The sequence below is a fragment of the Colossoma macropomum genome, unplaced genomic scaffold (genome assembly GCF_904425465.1).
Source record: "Colossoma macropomum unplaced genomic scaffold, Colossoma_macropomum, whole genome shotgun sequence".
Taxonomy (NCBI): Eukaryota; Metazoa; Chordata; class Actinopteri; order Characiformes; family Serrasalmidae; genus Colossoma; species Colossoma macropomum.
The window spans coordinates 28,644,483-28,666,997 of NW_023494793.1; the positions used below are offsets into that span (position 1 = coordinate 28,644,483).

The window sequence follows — 22,515 nt, forward strand, 5'->3', positions numbered from 1 at the left end:
GTAAGAGGATTAAAGCTTATTAGCTGTACTTCTACTGGAGGGTAAACCACTACTGATTCATAGATTCATGTTTTTTTCAGTCTTATTCTTTTCTATAATAAAAGTTTGACGCCGCACCAACAGAGGTGTCCAGCAAAATGTTGAAGGGAGTTAATGTACTAAGGAAATAAAAGTGAAATATGAAAATAAAATGAGCTGGTAATAAGTGTCTTAGATTAGTAATAATATCTGAATATCTCGCCAACATGCTCCACTCTTTCATTTGTTTTTGTTAAAACCAAAGGAATCCCATAGGGAAATCTGATATATGGCAATCTATGGATTTAAAATATACGACATATATTAGCATATATGGATTTCCCTTATATCCAACTTTTAATAGCCACATATGGACATATATGTGATATACATGACAACGTATTTGAAATTGGCCATTTTCAAATATGGGGTACATATTTCAGCCATACATTAACATATACAAACATATGTGTAACACATATTTTGAAATATATGATAGAAATCATTATTCATATATGGACGGAATATATTACTCATATATGCTCCCTTCCTGTTACATAACAGAAGGTTTTTATTAATATTCTTTGTTTCTTCCACATACTTACTAATGAAGTGAAAATTAGTATAATACCTACATAACTAAACTCTAATGTATATAACTATAATGATACTCTAAATTATTATAAGAGCTACATAACTATGCTATGCAACAAGTCATTAAAATATGAAATTAATAAAAAATATTGGTCTATGACATTTAAATAAGGTAATATTTACAAGTAATAACATAGTAACAGTTACAACTGTACTGGGATGTGTCAGATATACATGTGGTTAATCTATTATTTATACATGTCCATTATTTGAAACTTACATATATGTACACAGGATATATGTACATATATTCACATATTTTTAAAAGGATTATATATGTGTATTTATATATATATACATATATATATATATATATATATGTGTGTGTGTGTGTGTATATATATATATATATATATATATATATATTTTTTTTTTTTTTAATGAATATAACTTTCTAAGGATGAGGATGAATGAAGCCTTTCAGTACCTCACTGACATTTTACACTTTGTGCCACAAGGTGGCAGCATCTACTGCTTTACTAAAAACTTTCAACAAACAACCTCAGCTCTTGACTCAATGTTTCAGTACACTGCGTAAATACACAATAAGAACGAGAAGAGGATGAAAAACGGTAATATTCAGAACACAACACAAAACCAAAAAAGCCTACATAAATGAAACAAATACATTAATTGTTTAAAAGACCCTTTTAAGACAACGTTGTAGCTTTCTTTTCTAATTAAAGGGGAACTCCACCAATTTTTCAAACTTTCTGAATAATTCAGTCCTATAGAGGTGAACAGAGCCATTCAGAGTGGTTTGGTGTGAAATGCTCCGCTCTAGAGAAACTTACCAAGTTAGATATATGCTGCCTGATGTGTGACACGTTGTTTAATGATAGTTTTGTAACAAAGTTTTGGCTTAAAATGCATTTTAATCCTTATATTTCAATCCATTAGTGGCGGAGGGGTACATGCAGGAAATAGTTCCCGAAGAAAACTTATTTTTATCATCAGAGCCTGCAAGTTTCTGTACAATGAACCGTTTCACACCAAACCACTCCGAATGACTCTGTCTACATCTGAAGGACTGAGGTAAACAGAAATTCTGAAAATTGGTGGAGTTCCCCTTTAACTAATTAATCTAACCGTTCTAAGTCAGAATCGTTCAAAGCGGTGGTGAAAGGAACCAGACGTCTGAAGTGCTTAATGCCTCCAGAAGCTACATCACACTGAGTTATTACGTTAAATAATAACTTTAGTCAATTTATCGCTAAGTTTTTAGCCTAAAACCCAAAAATTGTACGTTTAGGAAAATAAATGGAATGGCTATATTTGCATTCCAGCACATCGGCCCCTGGTTCCTATCACCACCACTGTAAACACATGAGTGAGCAAGTTTCTCTACAATAAACCATTTCACATCAAAACAACATGAATAACTTTGTTTAAATCTCTTTTTATTATTAAGAACGTGTAAAAACGGTCGTATTCCCCTTTAAAATGTTCTGCGGGTGTGTTTATTCGGATTTCCACCTCACTCGGCTTTAGCCCTAAATAGGCCTAATCCATTGTTTCAGACGATGTAATGGTGTAGTGAGTTTCACTGACCGTACAAAAAGTGCACTCTGGGGGAAACCAGAGTGTAACTGGTCCTTGGAGTAGAGGTAGTCTCTCTCACTCTCTCTCTCTTTCTCTCTCTGGCCTGTCCAGTTCACTCACACGCCTGTGAACCGTGTGTTTAAGTGCCCGCCGTCTGTTTTGTGTCAGAATCGTTTGGTAACTCAATCTCTGAGGTGCACTGCGCTGACGAGCAGAGGGGGGTGGCCATGCTGATCTACAGTCTGGCTCCAGTGGAGCAGCTGCAGTCCTGTAGGTGTTGCCCGCTCACTTCTTCGCTTCTTCACGCCTCGTTCACTTTCGGGAGACTTCGTCGTTCTCAGCGAGCCGCCGACGAGCCACACCGGAGCCTGGAGACTTTACCTTGGGATAAAACCATGTGAAAAACCCGGTGAGACCTTTTACTGTACCGTACCGGAGACCAACGGTCACTCGAAGTGGAGCTTAACGACATGTTCACGCGCGGATCCAAAAAGCGGCGGTCCAACCGTTCGGTAAGGAAACTCAGCAGCTTGATAATAAGTTCGTTGCTGAGTGTTGTTTTGTTTTGTAAGTTTTCTTTCAGTTTTTGTTGTTTTTTCTTGTACGTTTTCTCCGTAGTTTGTCTCAGTGCTCCCACTGTCTACGCTGGCCAGCAGCTACTTTTGTTCCTTTAGCGTTTACCTGGGACGTCGAAAGTTGAAGTCAGAATGAGGTCTTGCGAACGTTTTACTCAGTTATAGCTTTACTTTTTGGACTCTTCAGACATGATATTACCACAGAACCTGTCTTATCCTTTCACCTTTTAAAACCGTTAAGTAGCATTTTAACCATTTTCCTTTCTATGAACGTTGTAGGCTGTAAAAGAGGCGGGGCTAACGCCGCCGTGACGTCATGTTTACCTGAGCAGGTCTGTGTTGGTTTGGACGGTCAATGGGCTCCAACTGTGGTCCTGGAGGACTTTTTAGTCCAGCACGGTTTAGTCATTTCACTGCTGTAGCAACCCTTAGTTGGCGATGAATGAGGTGAATCAGCAGGGAAATCACCAGACTGTGCTGGACTCCAGCCTTTCAGACCCAAAGATGACCTTAAAGGGGAATTCCACAGATTTTTCAAAATCTGCAAAATTGTACAATTAAGATGTAAACAAAGCCATTCCGAGTGATTTGATGTTAAATGCTCCGTTCAAGAGAAACTTACTGAGTCATGATGTTCACAGTTATGGTGGTAGGAACCAGATGTCCACCTCTTAAAGCCCCTAATAGAAAGTTATTACATGAAATGGTTATGCATACGCTGCTTGATGCCTGAGACGTTGTTTTACAGTAGTTTTCATTTAAATTCATGGCGGAAGGGGTACATGCAGGGTGTTTAAGTAGTACTAGATAAGGTGCTATCACAACCACGGTTAAAAAACTCTGGACCAGCTTCTCTACAATGAACCATTTCACATCAGATCATTCTGAATGACTTTGCTTGCATCTCAAAGGCTGAACTGTGCAGAACTTTGAAAAACAAATCAGAGCTAAAAGTGCAGTTGAAGGCCTGTTACAGCTATCTGCTAGACCACATGTGAAAGGCTCCAGTCCTTGCTGGCCAACACACTGAAGACTTCAGCACACTGCCTCATTAAACATTCTTCATGAACTGAATTCAGAATGTTAGATGAGGGTAAATGCTAATCTTTGCAGCACTTTGGCCCGCAAGGTCCCCACATGCCTGTTCTAGACTAAGAAGATCTAATTGATCTTAGAATTTACACCTGTGTTAGTGCAAAATACGTGCCCGTTTGAGATATAAAGTACTTGTCTTAACAGCCAATGCACTCAGTCACTTTCTAAAAGTCCATATGTATGGTGTGTTGATGAGAGTGTAGTGTGATGATACAGTGATGTGGTGTGTATAAAGTGTCTAGCGTGTTGAAGACTTGGAAGCGTGTGTCGTGTGTCCTAAGTTGCACCAAGTTTTCCTTTTTTTTCTGTCAGTCAAAATATCTGACACAATGTGTTTGGGTTAATGTGTTCGTGATGGTTGTTTGCATTGAGAAGGATTTCTTCTTAGGACTTTACCTGATAGCAGCGGCTGTGGAATCTTAAAAGGAAATGCAAAGTGATGGCTGATGATGGTCAACAGCAAGGGAGAGGTTTTTTCTCAGTGGTCAGTGCAGCTGTACGAAGCATTTATTCTTAAGTCAGCCTGTAGTTACTTATAAACAGGCCACCATGGCTACTTATACATATTTATACATACTTAAATGTATTAAAGGGCACCTGTAGGCCTGTGACAGGTATCTTGTAATCGAATTAAATTCATCTGACCTGTGTAGACGTAAAGGAAGGATATGTTTAATAGCCAATCACCAGGCTGATTTTAATATAAACATAAATATAAACGTCCAAATACTGACTTAAAATAGGCGTAATAGTAAAGCAAAGAGCATCACATCTAAGATTGTGAAGTCTGTGTAAAATAAATGACCCTTTTAACAGAGAGGAAGATTGATACGAAAAAATCATTGAGTTTTTAAATCTGGGGGCAGAATGGCACTAGAACACAATAGTTTGTATGAAACTTCATTAGGCTTACTTTCGTCCATTGTTTGTTTACTTTGCCTTCCCAGAGAAAGCGCTCTCTATTCACTGAGTGTTCTTTATCTGCCTGGAAAGCACAGTCAGGAAAAGGAACTGCCTAAAGCCTCTGGACACATCAAAACCAGGCCAGGCTTATTCTCACTGAATACAAAGCCTACTTTAGCTGTTTTCACCCTGCTGCTTTCTGAGTGAAGTTGGAAGCCTGTCTGTTCGTGGGTTTCTAAATTTTATTTTGACCTTGTTTTTTCCTTCAAAATAATGCCCTTAGATCTCATACATAAAGATGTCTTTTTGATCTTGGCCAGGCTGGTCACCCTCAGGTCTCCCAGCATGCCCCAGTGCAAGAGTAAGCACAGGCCCATGATCTTTTGACCTTCAGCCAATAAATGTGTAACAAGCTCGTCTCATGAAATGCTAATAGTTACTGGTCTAGAAGTAAAGATTGTACTAATGTCATGCTGACAGATGAGTTAAGTTGTGTTTTCAAGCTGGACAAGATACTATGGACATGAGTGCAGAGTGTTATCTTAGCTCAGCACAGGCATTTCATAACAAAGATGTTTGCCAATTGTACAGTCTGTGTCAGAGATACAGCACTGTGCAAAAGTCAGAAACCACCTTACATCTATTTTATTGCTGGTAAAAATGGCCATTAAGAATAATGTATTCTTAGAAAAAGCAGAAAACATATATTTAACAGAAAATTCTAATGCATGGCCACGACTTAGTAAAGCATGGGAATGAGATATTTAAGCCTTGTCCAGAGCGTAATAAGGCTTGATTTCGTTCCCACGTATTAATACGTCGTGGCCACCCATTATTTTCATTTATACAGGATGTCACCATCTCCCTATATTTCAGTGTTTATTCTGTCCATCCTTCTGCTTTTATTACAGCTTCCATTCTTCTCAGGAGACTTGCTTTCAGCTTTTCAGAGAAATCTGCAGGGATATTTTTCTGCACCTCCAAAAGTTCAGTCTTGCTTTTTCCGTTTCTCGATCCAAGTAATCCCAAACACATTCAGTGATGTCCAGGTCTGGACTCTGGGGTTGTCAGTCCATTGTTTTGGGAGCTCCAGCAGCTTCTTAGCTTGATCTGCAAAGTTTCTTTAGTTTCTGTTTCATTTTCTAACAACTTCTTCACAGCTCCACATCCTTTTAGACTCATAGTGCTGAGTTGCTGAGAAAGATGGACAGAAACACCTGTGGATTTTTTCAGATCTGAAGCAAGGCTGGAGCTTTAGGTGGTTGTTAGGGGTCTCTTTTTTAGGGGTCTGTATTTTTTAATAGTTTTTGGAATGGTTTGGAATGGTTTCCTATAAAGACCGTATTGGAACAGCACCATATATCACAATACTTTAAGACATTTCCACAAAATGCAATATCATAATATTTAGTATTTTTGAGGATTGAAAACTAGTTGAAACAGACAAAATGTGCCAGCTAAACAGCAGTGCTCCATTAAAACGCCATGAATAACTATGAGTACACTGAGTTAACCTGCACTCGTTGTTGTTTACAGGCTCTATAGCTGGTTTAAATGTGTGTTTTTTTTATCCATAGAGTCGTTCAGTGTTGTAAAATTGCTGATGATATCAGTGAAACATATTGTGACATAATTCACCATGATAACAGAAGCATACCATGGTACCATGACATTGTCCACCTCTATACTGGAGTTTTAACCCTATATATTTGTTTTTATATGAGAGTGTACTTGATGTAACATTTTTTCTTTCATAAATATACTTACACTTGATATTAGCTTTGTTTTGCTCAGAGCTTTGCGCAGATCTGTTGTTGCAGTTGACGTAAGCATCACGTTTTGAGTTTTCAGCCCCTGTAGAACTCCAGCTGGGGGACAATTGAGAGGAAATTTTCCCTGAGGGTGTGGACAGGAAGTAACCTCCGGAGCATCCTGTCTCACGATAGAGGACGGGGGGGGGCATCTTCCCATAAAGCCCCTGTGCAGGACAAATCTTTCATTTCTCTCTACTGTACTGTATCATTTTTAGTTTTCAGCCATCTGTATTTCTTCCTTTCTCCCGTCTCTCTCTGACTATCTCATGTAAACATAAACCTCTGAAAAGTAACTCAGCCGCTCTGATATCCACTCACTGATAACATAGTAAAGACTGGATATCAAGGTCAAAATCTCTCTCCGTTCATGTAGTTTATTACGCTTCATCATAAATCCATTAGCTGAATCCTGCCAAGTGTCAGCTGTATGCACAGTCAAAGCTTTATATTTTAGCTCAAAACCTTCCTTTTCCTGTGTGATTTATGTGTCAGCGTTCAGCGTCATGTACAGAGTGAGCATATTTAGGCTTGCTTCTTGCAAGTGTAGAGTTTCCATCATAGAATTTCATCCACGCAAACAGCTCGCAGTATGGCCAGGTGTACAAATGCTTACACAGCATTATTCTCCCCTGAGTTTCAGCAGTGAGTTAAATAAGGATTAGTGACTCAAAAATGATGAAAATAAACCATGTATTCTTTTATGTAAGCCGTAGAATGATACAGTTGTATGTAAACATTTGTTCACCCCTAAGTGAAAATGAGTTAACACATCCTGTACAGAGATCAGACTGTACAGTTACTGTTTATTTGCTGAGTATTGGGGGGGGGAAATAAAACATAAAATGTGGCCTGTGCAAAAGTTATGGCACATTTTATATTTCATGTTTTTGTTAAACTCAGCAAATCATACAGTCACATTTGCTGATGCCTTATTTAGTTTTGTCCTCTGTACAGGATGTGTTCACTTATTTTACTGTAGAAAATCCACAAAACATGTCATTTCACCAGGAGTGTCTACAATTTTGCTTCCACTTGTGACCCCTACAGTTATTATTGTCATTTTGCTAAACATTCAGTATAATTACATAATTGTTGTGCGATTATGTGACGGCCTATCGCCGGGAGACTGAGAGTTTGAATCGCTACAGTGCTGTGACCAAAACATAATCATTAGTGTTTATCAGCGATATTTCCTGATAAAACCACCAGCTAATGTTATTGGTCAGACAGGCTCTACTTCATTCACTGCAATATTTAATCCTTTGAAGTCACAGTTATTGTTGTCGATAATAAAATCTTGTTTTAATGTTATTGTCATGAAATTCTGGGGGGTAGTTTTGTGATTTTTTGAAATCGGACCAAAACAGAACTGAAAGTGTAGATTCAGATTTTATTGATACAGAGAGTAAAACAAGTGTAAATATAAATAATAGTGAAACTTAGAATACAGTTAATTGTGTAATTACATAATTCAGCAGGGAGTTAAATGAAGATGTGTGACTTAAAAATGATAGAAATAAAGATTGTCCTCATATTTAACCCTTAGAATTAACCCCCCCACAGTTATTATTGTTATTTTGCTGTATATTTAGTATATATTATGTAATCATTGTGCAGTTCTATTGCCAGGAGACTCCAAATTTAAATAGAACCAAAAACATTATCAGTGATTTCTCCTCTGATACTCATAAAACCACAAGTTGTCAATATTAGCTGACGTTATTGGCCAACCAGGCTCTATTTCAATGTTTCCAGTCATAGTTATTAAAAGTTATAGCTATTGTTTTCAACAACAAAAGCATGTTTTAATAATAGTATTACAAAATTCTCTTTTTAAACTTTAAACTGATACTACATTTGTATTGTAAGTGGAACAGCAATGGTTTTATTTTCTTTTGAATCAGATGAAAAGTTGTGTCTAGAGTCAAAAAAAGACAAAAAAGTCTTACATTTTTGCAGCTTTTTTGTCATTTTTGACATCAATACAAACAGAAGCTGGGGTGCAGATTCAACTTGTCCACACAGAATTTAATCTAATGTAAATATAAACATATGGTTCATTATACAGTTAATTTTTATAATTACATAATTCAGCAGGAAGTAAAATAAAGATGAGTGACTTAAAAATGACAGAAAGATTGTATCCTCTTATTTAACCCTTGGAATTATAACCCCAAGAGGTTTTATTATTGTTATTTTGCTGTATGTTTAGTATACATAACATAATCAATGTGCATTTAAATAACGCTTTATTGACAGGAGACTCTGAGTTTGAATCCTGCATTCAATATGTACATTCAACTCATATTACATAATTGGTTGAATGCAGTTTAGTAACATTCTCTCACTGGAGAGTGCAGGTTTGACAGTGTCGTGGCCAAAAACATTGCCAATTATTGCTGCTTTATCAATCGTCAATCGTCAAAAAAAGCCGTCGATATTATTGATATTGTCGGTCAGCCAGGCTCAACTTTGGTCATTGCCGTCTTTAGAAGTCACAGTTATTGTTGTGGATAACCAAAACATTTTAGAATGTTCGTCAGACTTGTCGATACAAAGTGTGAATCAGATGTGAGCACAAATTACTGTGTAACTCATCATACAGTTAACTGTGTAATTACATAATTCAGCAGGGAGTTAAATAAAAATAGGCGACTTAAAAATGACAGAAATAAAGATTGGATTGTCTTATTGAACCCCTAGAATGAAAACCCCTGGAGTTATTATTGCCATATTTGAATGTATTTACACAACGCTGTTGCTGGGAGATTGTGTAATTACATAATTACACTAAAATAATGTAGCAAAGCAATAATCGTAACTCAGCTATTAAAGGTTAACACTTAAAAGAGCCACTCTTCTAAGGGTTAACACTGACAGGCTGACCATTTTTTTCTATTTAACTGTATTTAATCTGAACTGCAGAAAGGAATCAGTGCAGTATGGAAATGAGCCGAGTAGATGAGCTGAGTAAAGTGAGCCAAAATCATTTAAGTTGTTCAGTACAGAACCAGGCTGACGGGTTTTTCTGTGCATGACAACGTGTTTGGTGCCAACGTTTAAATGGTATGTAAAGGCAATTAAGCTTGTCACATAATTTATAAGCAAAAAAATGTCTCCTCAGCTCTCTCACTCGCTCTCTCCCTCTCTTTCCAGTGTTTCCTTTCCACAAGCTGAAGTAATTAAGTATGCAGCAAAGTAGAAAGGAGCTGAAAACAATCCACCCCCCTCTCCTCCTCCCCTTTCGCTCTCACTCGTTTCTTTCGTAAGTGAATAGCTGCGGCCTGGTCTTGGTTCAGTGAAGTGGCAGAGTGCACTGATCCCACCAGCGGTGTTTGTTTTAGCACACGTGTTTCCATAGATCTCTCACTCCTGGCGTCGAGGAGGTGCCGGCCTATCCACTCACTTTTGTTTTCACTCTCTCTCTCTCTGCATCTCCGGCTGTGAGCCTTTAGTGTTATTGCGCTCATTTTGGCAGAGCTTTATTCTTTCTAACTTAAATAGGTTGCAGAATAAGTCAAAAGGTTGGGCACACTTAATTGAATGTATCTTGACAATGTCTTAAAGACATTTCAGTGTAAAGGCTTATACTTAAATGCTTGAAGTTTGTTTCTAAGATATAAAAATCTGTAGTCTAAAATGTGTGATTTAAAATGTATTGTCTGAGATTCTAAAATTTATGTTTAAAAATATAAAAAGTGAAGGCAGTGCAGGAAAGGGCAATGCGGCCAAAATCAAACTTTATGTAAGACGTTTTCATGATATGCATTAATATATTGAGTTTGATAAGTTGGAACAGCGGTAGTAATTCTAGAGGTTGTAATTCTAGAAGTTACATATGGGGATACAGGGTCTATCTTTGGTTATTATATAGAGTTTTTGAATAACATATGCAGATTTTCTATAACCTACAGACAACCCCATTTATTTATTTATTTATTTATTTATTTATTTATTTAGAACAGCCATTAAATTCAACTGATTCATTTTTCAGCACCACAAAAAAGCATAAACCATGTTTAAAATATAATTATCCAAAAAACTAAATATAACATTTTTAGGATTTTTATGTCCACACTTTGCCTTTATTACAGCTTCCATTCTTTTCAGGTGATCTGCTTTCAGTTTTTCTACAGAAAAACAATGGAAAAACCGCTTGAATTTTTCCAGATCTCTGAAGTTCAGTCTTAGAAGTTGGTTGCATTCTTTTGCTTTTCCAGTGATGTTGAGGTTTGGGCAGCTTCTTTGCTTTGGTTTGCAGATTTTCTTCTTTTCCATTGCACTGATTTGTGGAAGGATGGACAAAAACACCTGGGGATTCTTTTAGATCTGAAGCAAAAGTGGATCTTGGTTTCCTGTCAAGGATGATAGCTTTAAGTTCTGTTTGTCTAACAGGGTCAGTTTTGGTTGTCTACTATTTCTTGCACCGTTAGAAGTCTCTGTATCTTTTACTAACTTCTGTTACAGCTTGAACTACAGCTGTTTAAGCCCCTGTTTTTACTTATTTACCATGGACTTTTTCAAGTGGATTGTCTTTAATGTAGTCTCAGAAATAGCGTAAAAATTTATGCTAGACTGAATTTTAAATGAAGGGTGGTCTCTGACTTTTGCACAGTCCTGTGTATTAGATCTTGTATGCCTTTGGAACTGTCCTGGCTCGAAGACCGTTCCATAAATTCCAGTGGGCTTCTGTAATGGCCCACTGAAAGGATTCTCTTTAAGGCAACATTGAGAACAATGAGCCATCCCTGTGTCGCTCCATGAAGGCCCCGGTGATGGCGCTTGGCCTTCAGCTAAGCTTCTCTCTGCTGTAGTTTAAAGTGAAGGAGCCAGACAGCAGGCTAAGACACGCAGTCGTTGTTTAGACGTCTGCGATGTTGTCCTCGGAATTAAGCCTCCCACTTTCAGACACTTTCCTCTTCTCCCCCGCTGTGTGAATGTGGTTAGGTGTATGAGAGAGGCAAGCCTGTGTTTTAGTTTTATGAGTACAATCTGCATGCTTTCACACAAACACCTGAGGCTTGGCATGTGAAGAAACTCCCACAGATGGAGACTGAGCCATGTGTGGGAAAACTAGTTCTTCATTTTATGGCTCTGCTAGCTCCTAAAGATGAGTAGTACAACTTGGAGAGCTAGCATGACCCACAGATTTGTAGATAGCAAAAAGAATTTTGTCTTTACTCCAGATGTAGTCGATCAGCCAAGACGTGTTTGGTGTCTGAAGTTTGCTTGCTACAGACACAAGTATGTCATACACTAAAACAGTTTAAAAACAGTGTTAACGCCATCTTGACGATGTCGACGACAGCATTTTACAGCCTTTAAATTTTTGTTGATATTTCTGAATGAGTGCTTGAACACTCTTTCTAAAAATCACCCTTTAAAACAATGATATTTGCATTTGTCATACTTCCATTTCCATCAGTCCACATGGCTGTGCTTGGTGTGTATCTTGTGTTTGTCAAAACGCAAGCTGATAAGCATAAGCATCCTATAAACTATATTTAAAGCAATACTTTACTAAAATGTTATGATCTTGTTGGTGTGGTAGTTGCAGAGCAGCCCCTGTGCTGTACTAACAGAGGTGTAGAGGAGATTCTTCTCAGATTTAGCAGTAAAAACTTGTGATTGTGCTTTTGCTAAACTTTGTCAACTTTAAACCTGTGGTAGAACTGTTTATTTCAAGAAGAAACAGGAGAAAAAAAGCTAATATTCCTGCCTGAAGTGGTTATATGACTGAGCTGAGTCAGAGGCCATGTTGACTGGACACATGGTAGTACTCGGATAAGGATCACTGTACATATTTGAGAGAATTCATCAAAATTATTGTGCCTACATGCCATACCAGCTTTTTGTTTCTTTTCATCTGGTCATTTAAAAGTTCCAGCATACATCATTTTTCAGCTGTTTCAGCTCTTTTAGCTTTGGTGGCCATGTGGAAAGCGGTGCAGTTTGTTGCTGTCTGAGGCGAAGTGAAGTGAATGATTGGCAGGAGTTTATGATGCATTCAACTGTACCAGATGGAATTGGTTTAACTTTTTTTATATATTAAAAATTCTGAAACAAACCTAAGGGGAGCACAACTGCTGGAGGTTCTTTTATTGTAGATATTTTCAAACACATCGTAATATTTGTTTGGTTAGTCAGGTATCTGAACAAGGCATTAAATAAGTGGACATTAAACCTTCCATATATTGTATTTTTAGATGTGAAGCACCTCATTGACTTGGCTAAAAGTGACAGTTTAGGTTGTTGCATCAGTGACACTGCGTGTCCTTGTTAATTCATAACAATATAAAATATTTTTTGAAATATTGTCTCTTTCTAAGGTGTTAAAATGGGACAAGATGGAAATTGAATGGGACAAACTTGGGTGGCCGTCATTATACAGAGGGCGAGGTAGTTAAGACTAAGTGTTGGAAACTCTGTATTCTGCCTAATGGCCTTTACCGATGAAATTTACTTTAGACTGCAATTTTGTGGCTTAAAAAGGAAGCTCCTGAATACTAAGTAGAGAATTGAATACCAGTATAACAAGCAATTACTAGAGTATTCAAATTATTCATACCAGCCCTGCTAATGAGATAAGTAGCACATAACTAAATCTGAGAAACAAGCATTGGACACCAAACATGTCTTGGCTTATCAACTTGCAGATTCAAGGCCTGCCGAAGTTTCCATAGTCATGAACCTGTAAAACCTTTATAACATCATGCCGTTCTGTTCGTTAAAGGTGACTGAACCGAAGCCAGTACTGTTGTAATCCACGTTCCGATTGCAGATGGGTTATTTCTGATGCTCTTGGGGTTTCTTTGTAAGTCTGTCTGAGATGAAGAGCATTTTTGCTGGGCTTTTTCGTCCATCCGCTAGAGCTCAGCACAGTGCAGTGAAGCTGATTGCTGAAGTCAGCAATTCTGATGCGTAGGCACCACAACAGAAGACAAAACAGGGAGCGGCATGATGGCAGAGGTAAAGGGGAAAACGTCAGCGTAGACGAGTGGAAAAAAAAATGGGAAGGGTGTGTAGCATCTATTCTGTAGACATTTCCTTCCTTGTGTCTCTATAAAAGGGTCAGCGCAAACAGACTGTATATACACGTATTACTCACTCTCTAGATGATGAAATGAGTTCTATAGCTGACATACACTCTCTGTGTATTATATAATATTCTCACACTCACGCTGAACAGGATTTGTTTGTGAAACTCATATTGTCATAGTATGTGTCCCAGTTAACCCATAGAAGTCGAGAGTCAATGTTGGCCTTTTGCTGTTAGAGATGCAAATTTTGCATATTCTTATGACTGATCACTTACGTGTGCACGCATCAACTGAAATCTGTAGTACAAGAAAGATATTAAATAGCGTCTGTTGTATGGAACATATTACAGATAAGTGAGGCCAGGCCTAAGCATGTAAATGAAGTAAACTGCCTGTAACCATATGAAACAAACTGCATAAGAAGTCAGTTTAATTTAAACCAACATGTTAATGATTATACAATCAAAAACTTAAAACCTGATAAAATGACTGGAATATATAGTGATGGGATGCTGTAAGTTCTGAAGTTCTGAAGTTATATTTACTGCTTGTTACTAGCACAGGTTAAAACGAGCATAAACGCCATGACCTAGATAGCTTTGGCTTAGTGTACCTTAGTAGCTTCCAAACTCCTTCCAAACTCGTCCTTCTCTATAATTCTGCACACCCACGTGTGATGTCCTCACACTGCCGTGCATCTCACTTTCTCTCAGAGAACATGGATAATATAGTTGTCTGTCTTGTTGCTTGTGGATGTTTGCTTTGATATGATGTATAAAGTAGTCCAGAACACCACTGTTTTTAGCTGCATGCTTCATTTTTTAGTCGGCCTATCTAGAGGAACCAATTGCTTATTCATGCCTACAATGCTCCTTAAATTGAATGATACACCCGTTTATTCAGATAGGAAGTGTTGTTTTTTGGAAGTAGAATAAAATTAACTTCAAAAAATAGCATTAGTTGACTTTACATAATTATGTCAGTGTTATATTATTGTGTAGTTACAAAAATTATTTAATTTACATCCTTTTCTGGGCTGCATGTGTCATTTTTCCTTTGGTTATGATGTCAGAAATTTCCAAAAATGTGATAAAAATGTAAAGGAAAAGTTTTCTTTATACAAAACCAGCGTTTATACAAAACCAGCCCTTAATATGTAATTGTTATATCCCCTTCTCTGAAGGCATATGATGCCCTAAATGTAACAAAAGCCCAGCAGTGAGGTTGCTGAACTTCACCCTCCTCTGCTATCACTGCAGACTGGCAGGTTCACCTGCAGAGCAGCGCTAGTAGCTTGTTAATGAAGTAATGTTCTTTTTTTATTTGAGGGTTGTCCCATTTCGTAGGGGAAGGTTTGAAACAATACCCTTTGTAACTCAGTGACACTCGAAAACAAGTGGTAGGGGTAAAAATAAGAAATGGGATTGGCCCCAACTGTCCATTAAATTCAAATCATAATAAAATATCTTCTCTCGTACTTATAAAGACAAATGTGGTGTTAATTGAAAGTCTAGAATCAATACTTTTTTACAGTGAGCTACAGGTAAAGAACATGAATTCATATAAAATTACACCATGATTACGCTATTTATATACACCATAAAAAAAAACAAGTCATACCCATAACTTTAGCTAAAGGCTGAACAAACGTCTCCCCATGATTTGCACATCACTGTATTTCTTTAAAAAATGATCTATCGTTTTTTGTTTTTTTTGTTTTTTTTTAACATTGTATTTATTGAGTTTTACAAATTTTACAATTAAACAATTCCAATTATGGCCAATAAACACTGAAGAACAAACAAATATTAAGCAAACACACATAAAACAAATAACTGTAAGAAATTAAGTAATTAAGTAGCTAAAAATAGTACATGAATTAATTAATTAAAAACAAGTAAACAATAACAAATCAAAACCATAAAAAAACAGAAGAATAATTTGTGTTTTACATTTGTTAACTTATTTGAAGTTCACTGTACTCAAGATTTTAAGTTAACCCGGTTACTTGCTTTTCAAGTGTAAAAGCTGCCTAATTTTTTACAGTGTGACTTAACGTTAGGATGTCCATGAAAAAGGGATGTACAATTTGTAAAACTGGATTATTTTGATTAAAAACAAATCAACATACCTAAAATGATGGTTAATTATGAAAGATAAATATTATTGTTTTTAATGGTGGTATTCAGAATGAGTATTTGAGTACTCATTTGGAAACACCACTGCCTATTCGAGCCTGTAAAATGCTGGTTAGGCCCCTGTGGTAGGGAATAGAGGGGTTATTTTGGCTGGGCCTTGCATGAAACTGTAGTGAGCAACAGATCGTGCATGCACGCTGCACTTAAGAACTAATCCTCTTTGTAAACCCCCCTTCAGTTCAACAAGCTGGATTGACAGAACACATCTGTGTCCCCCCACCCACTCACCCACTCCAACGGACATCATTTAACACACAAACAGTCTGTCAAATAAAACCAATCTACAGCATTTCAGCAGTGCATACTCTATCTCTTTGCAGGAGAGCATATGGAAAATGCCAGCGTGGTTTTTTGACCATATGGATGTGCCATTACTTGATGAAGATGAGACGCAATCACTAATCCCTGGCTTTAAAAGCAGCAAGTCAAATCTGACTTTTTCATACATGCATCTGAAATTTCCTCTGAAGTCTAGAAAGTGCAAAAACAGACGGCCAGATATCCACCCGGATATCAGATAGACGTGGGTAGTATGATGATATTTTACTGTTATGATGGTTATTTTCGTTATCATGACACACATAATGCATTTCTGAGCATAATGCGGATATCGTAAGTAAATAGAGAGCATAAATAAATGCACAACTGCTGCAGATAGTGTGTCAAAATGCACAAATCCAATCAGGTAAAGGCCAAACGCAAATCGGATCAGAGCGTTCCACCCTGCTGTGTAAATGCGGCCCATTTACCAACACATGCTATTAGAGGTAGGGGGGCTCCTTTACCACAAGTATTTATTTTATCGCGCGGTGATTTATTAGACTCTCTCTCTTTCTTTCTCTGTCTTTCTCTCTTTCAGGAGGAAGACCCTGATAGAGGTCAGCCCTGTATGAGATGTGGAGAGCAATGTCCGGGCTTCCGCATGCACGGCTGGAGGTAAGACTAAACAAAGACGTTTTCCCCCCTCAGTATGTGATGAGAGTCGATATTTCACAAAAAGCAAGTTTATGGCAGAGTGATGTCACACCTATTGGACATGCAAAAATTTTAGCTTTGCTGTATCACTGGTTAACGTCAATGCTATACACTGGCCATCGGATAGCGTAACTGCAGTAGAAAGCTTAACAGTGATCTTCCTCGTCCTTTGCAGCTGTTCAATGCCAGGGATGCACCAAAATTTCAGACACTGAAACTTCCAGTTTGCACCCAATATTAAATAAGACTACGGTGAAGTGTCAACATCTAAGACTTTACAAATCATTTTAAAGGTAATGGAAATAGCAATTAAAAACACTTTTTGTTCAATAAACAGTGGAAAAAAATAAATGTTGGCTGTGTGGGACATTAGACAATTAATTTATAATCACAGTTCATCCTGAGTTTCAAGAGGAGATTCAACATTCAACAACTTCTTTACTACAGGTTTGATGCCACTTGACATTGTGTTTAATAGACACAATACAGCAAAACAAGGCAGCTCAGTTTTGTCCTATTTGAAGCAGATTTTATCAATAAAAAAAAAAAAATCATCATTAACTTGTAGTTTTATGTGTAGTATGTTTATTCGAAAGCATGAATAACATGGCATATAAAAAATTAATACAGTTCTTTCAGATTTTAGGCCAGGTATGGCTTATAGGGCATCACTATTTAATGTTTGGCCAGTATTTAGCTTTTTCAATACAGAGCACCTTATACAACTGGCTTGTAACTCACTCACCTACTCACTCACATTTAGCAGGCTAAAAAATCTCCACAAGGGGGCGTCAGTAGCAGTCAAATAGCTTTTGTAGATAGCTTCATAAGAGCAGTGCTTCGTATCAATGACAATGTGTCCTTGTTTTTCTAAAGAACTGTTAACTGGACATATTACACAGACTGTACTTCAAACAGCCTACCAAACATACATATTGACATACTAACAACATAAATGTACCCTCAAAGTTGCAACAATGATCTTAAGGTCCAGAAGTAAACCTTAAATATTTTTCCCCCCAGCGAAAAAGGATGTATTTGTACCTTTTTTTAAAACAGAACAAGAAAATGAGAAGGTGCTGAAACAAGTCATATGGAGTCAACGCGACTTTTAAAATATAATTGTTATAATTATGGTACAATTATGTTCCTTAACTAAAGGTACTGAAGATGTACGCTTGAGGGTACCACCCCAGAGACACTCTTAGAAAAACTGGACAACAGTGTACCTTTCAGGGTTACCAGTGCTCATCACTGATCTGGTATCCTCAAGGATACGTCTTTAGTACCTTTAGTTAGGGTAAGTAACAAAATAAGCAGTAAGCTACATTTATATGTCTTAAGAGTATTTCCCTTTGAGAATGTGAACGTAGTGCACCTTTAAAACTCTATTACATAATTGGACCTTAAGGGCTATGTTGTACTTTTGAGGGTTCATTTACATGGTTTGTACCTTTTATTCTGACAGTGCAGGGTATGACACACTCTGCCACACACAAATGCCACCCTTGTGTGTAAGAACTATCATGTTTTTCAGTGAAGTATTACTTTCTAGACATGCCTTGGCATGTTTTGAAGGCCCTGGGATGGGTGAGGGGTGTCTATAAAATAAGTAGCCTGATTAGAGTGGTATGTTTTTGTAGTTTCCTTATAAGGTCTAGTTTTGTTAGGTTGCGTTCAAATCGCAAACCTTATTACTCAGTTCGGATCAAAGCTTTGATCTTTCTGCCTTATGACTGAGCACTCATTCATGTGTATAAGTGAGCCATATCTGTCCTTAGTGTAAACACACCTGAAACGACCTGCATGCAAGCATTTTTGAAATGAGTAACGTCACATTCATGATGCGATCCACGTGCACAATCACAAAGATTATTTGCTCTGGAGGTTCTCAGCTGATTATAATTAGGAATATGGAAAAAGTCTGGATGCTTAGCTTTTGCTGTTTTTGCTGGCACTTATATCCTGAAAGTTGTGTGGGATTATGACAGTGATATTTGATCGGCCTGGTCTCTTTACAGCCGCATGGCTACATGTTCGAGATGAGTCTGACCAAGTACAACTTATGAAGGTGTCTTAAATTTGAAATGCTTAGATTTTTGTGTGGATTGTATGTGAGCATACTCTTATGCAGTGTTTTCTCCCATGGTCTATGGGAGAAAACACTGACATAAGGACTTCAATAAGGATTTTTATGCCAGAAACACATCTGTTTCTGGTGCAACTGGGTTTATAATCTATAAATGGTAAATGGATACAGCAAAGAGATGTGAGTACCTCAAGGACCCTCAAACCCCCTCACCCCCTCAGATTCCCTGAATGAACCTATTAAAATTGATCAGCTTAAGTGGATTAGTGTGTATGGATGGGCAGTAAGTCCATTCAGCACACACAGACCTCCCTGTGAAGCAGAACAGCACTCTTGTTAGCATTTAGGCTTGTCCACTGGGATGAATATACATAATACATGGTAGAAATCTGCAAACACAATGAGCCTTACAACTTGTAAGCACACAGTACCCATATAGGTAGTACATTCACAGAGATGGGCTTTCGTTAGGTTTATGTAATAATGTAATGTTGACATGATGGTTATTTGCAGCCTTAAAACCTGTATTATATACAGTACTGCACAAAGGTCAGACTCTACCTTCCTTTACTTAATATCCAGTCAAAACAGATGTTAAATAATAGCAAAAAGTTATTAATTATTATTTAGCACCACAAATAAAGCAGAAAACATGTATTAAATTGAAAAATTGCATGGAAGCCTCAATGACTCTTGTTTTCAGCATTTAATTTGTTTACCTTTTACCGTTATTATAGTTTCCGCTGTTTTCTGGAGGCATGATTTCAGTTTTTTAAAGAAATGTGCTCAGATATTTTTCCATACCTCCAAAGTTCAGTCTTAGAAGTTGGTTTTGCATTGTCATACCATCCTAGCTTACATTCTGGTGCATATTGGTGATGTGATAGTACTTGATTCATTTATCCTCACCTGGAAGAGTAGAGAGGTTCTTAACAGCTACACATCTTTTCACACCCATAGCTTTGAGTCGTCTTCTCACAGTGGAATTCTTGGACACAAACACCTGTTTTTTCAGATCTGAAGCAACAGTGGAGCTTGATTTTCAAAGGTGAAAGCTTTAAGTACTGTTTATCTGATGGTGAGAGTTTTGGTCGTCTTCCAGGTCTTGCGCAGCTGTTCCATTTTCTCCTGTTTTTGGATATTCCTGCTTTGTCACTTATTTTCCTTTGACGTTCTCCTTTCTTATGCAAGTGGATTATTTTACATCTTATCTTCCCAGAAAAATCTCCTGAAAATGAGTGACTTGTACTTTGTATCCATTTTGACTCGAAATAAAATCTTCACTAATTGTCATTAATTAACTACTTACAGTTAATTAATACTTGAATGAGACATTTTAATATTTCATTTTAGTAATAAGAGCTATTTTTTGGAACTACTTGCTCTATTCTCTGTACCAATCTGAGAACAAGAGATGCTTGTTTGTTCTCTCATCTCTAGATCCCTGGAGAAGATTATGTTGCTAAGTTTAGCTACCAGAAATCAGCATTTTCGGAAAGGCGGTTCTTCGAACTATAATACGTATTTATCCAGCGCCCAGCTGTGCTTCTTATCAAAACACCAGATTCCATGTAACTATTTCATGCTATGTGATGTAGACATAGAACCAATATAACGTAGTGGGTGTGTGGTGAATCAACAGACACTGCAGTCATGACACAGAGCACAAACATAAGTAGATCTCTCAACCCCTTAAACTTCAAGGGCCTGTAATACTTACATATTAGTTACTAATAATATAACTAATAATAATTTATGGTAGTTAATAAGTCCTAAGATTAATCACTGAATAATAAGCCTGCAGTTAAAGGGGACTTGGATCTCTCTCGCTATTTGTTTCTCATGCTGTCAGTCTCTCTCTTTGTTTCTCTCTCCTACACACGTAACACACACACTTTGGCACAATCTCTTTTGTTCGCTCACCTTTAAGCCTTGAAATACGTGTGAACAAGCTTTAGCGTTGGTTTTTGGGAGTTAAGTACCCAGATAAGATATGAAACAGGTTTCAGTACTTACCAGGTGCACTTTTAATAAAAGCTCTGAAAGGCACGAACACAAATCTGGGAGAGAGAGCAAGTTCTTCCATTCGTGATCCGCCCACTGATGTCTCTTTCATAGCTACTCTTGCGAGGTTTTACATGGTTTAAAGAACACCAGAAAAAAATCTCATTCAGCCTAATGAGAAACTGTAGTACACAGCAAAAATAGACATTTGTACTTTGTCCATTTAGGCTGTTTTCCACTGCACATCCCAAAACGTGAACTGACCCAACGAACCAACTAGAATTTACAGATCTAGTCCAAGTTCATCTCCTACCTGCTTGAGACAGCTGGAATCATCATAATAACTTGATTAAAAATGTAATCATCTTGCTGGTCAGTATCATATATAGAGCCAAGCAGAACCTTTTTTTATCTGATGAGCAGATAAATGTTACCTTTCTAGCTTATGTCATGTTAATGAACTTTTAACAAAGCAATCATTCTAAAAACACCAAATCAACATATCCACGTGCCATCCTGGTTTAGCACTTATTGGTGGTGTAATAGTGCTTGCTGACTTTATCCTCACCTGGAGGAAAGAATTCACAAATTTGTCGTTGGCTTTAGCTGCAAATGTTACCAAAGACAGAAAAGAACACCCTTGACTACCATTGGATCCTGTTGGTACCAGTCTTCAGCCTTCAGTCTTTTGGTTCTGAACCAGTGGCCAGTGGAAAAAGCACAGTTCCAGTTTTTGGGTGGCAAATGTTCTAGTACTTTTTGCATTGGAAAAATGCCTTTAGAGTACAATACTAATTAGAAATGATGTTTATTTTATACATGTGAAAGGACTCACTGTTCGCGTTGTTTTTTAGGTGTTTTTCAGGAATAAACCTCTGGTCAGTAGGATAAGCAGAAGGTTTACTAGCTTCAGTTTTGTCAGCTTAGCTTGCTAGCTAGGTTATCCCAGTATTTTATAGCACTGTCTACTACAGCATGGCTGAAGTTACTGTGAGATTTTCTGGCAGCGTTTCTGTGTTGTGGTAGCCATATATAGGAGCAAAAACAGAAAGCTAAATATATTCTCTTACTTTTCCCAGCCACAGTCCAACTACTAGCTTCTGTTTGTCTTTCTTTGTCACCGAGTAGCTTGACTGTTGCTTAAGAAAAGGGCCAAGAACTGAAGGCTCTCCTTGTCATTTTGCTTATGCTCTGTGTAGCTTGATTTTATGACCAAATCCACTTGATGTGTTTTAACAGACCTTTCACCTGCATACAAAATAAAGATTATTTCAAATTAATAACTCACTCTAAGCATTCAGTTCAGTTCAGTTCAACTTTAATTATCTCTTGTAGGGCCACTGGTATTAGGCCATTAGGCTGAATGAGATTTTTGTCAACGTTCAACATCACAGCAGTTGGTATGGAAGAACACATTGTGGGTGGAGCAGGGAGAAGTCAAATATGAGTTTGACTGGACACACCTGGAATCTGTTGGGCAGGAGAGCTGAGTGGAGTTATGAACAGGCAAATATGCACAGAAGGTCCTTTAGCTAGTGGCCTGTGTGAAGGGGCCGGGCACTCAGCTGGAAAAAATGTTGCAGGACACAAGGGGAATTCCAGAGGGTA

The 22,515-nt window shown here is 37.5% G+C and overlaps 1 protein-coding gene across 1 annotated transcript in view; it reads left to right on the forward strand.

The window, feature by feature from the left end:
- The first annotated feature begins 2,060 nt into the window (after positions 1 to 2,060).
- prickle3 (prickle homolog 3) overlaps positions 2,061 to 22,515 on the forward strand; it is a 59,626-nt gene continuing 39,171 nt past the window's right edge. The window contains exons 1-2 of the mRNA XM_036579079.1: positions 2,061 to 2,726; positions 16,699 to 16,775. Of these exons, the coding sequence (XP_036434972.1) occupies positions 2,685 to 2,726; positions 16,699 to 16,775 (119 nt within the window). The 5' untranslated portion in view covers positions 2,061 to 2,684. The remainder of the gene's footprint in view (positions 2,727 to 16,698; positions 16,776 to 22,515) is intronic.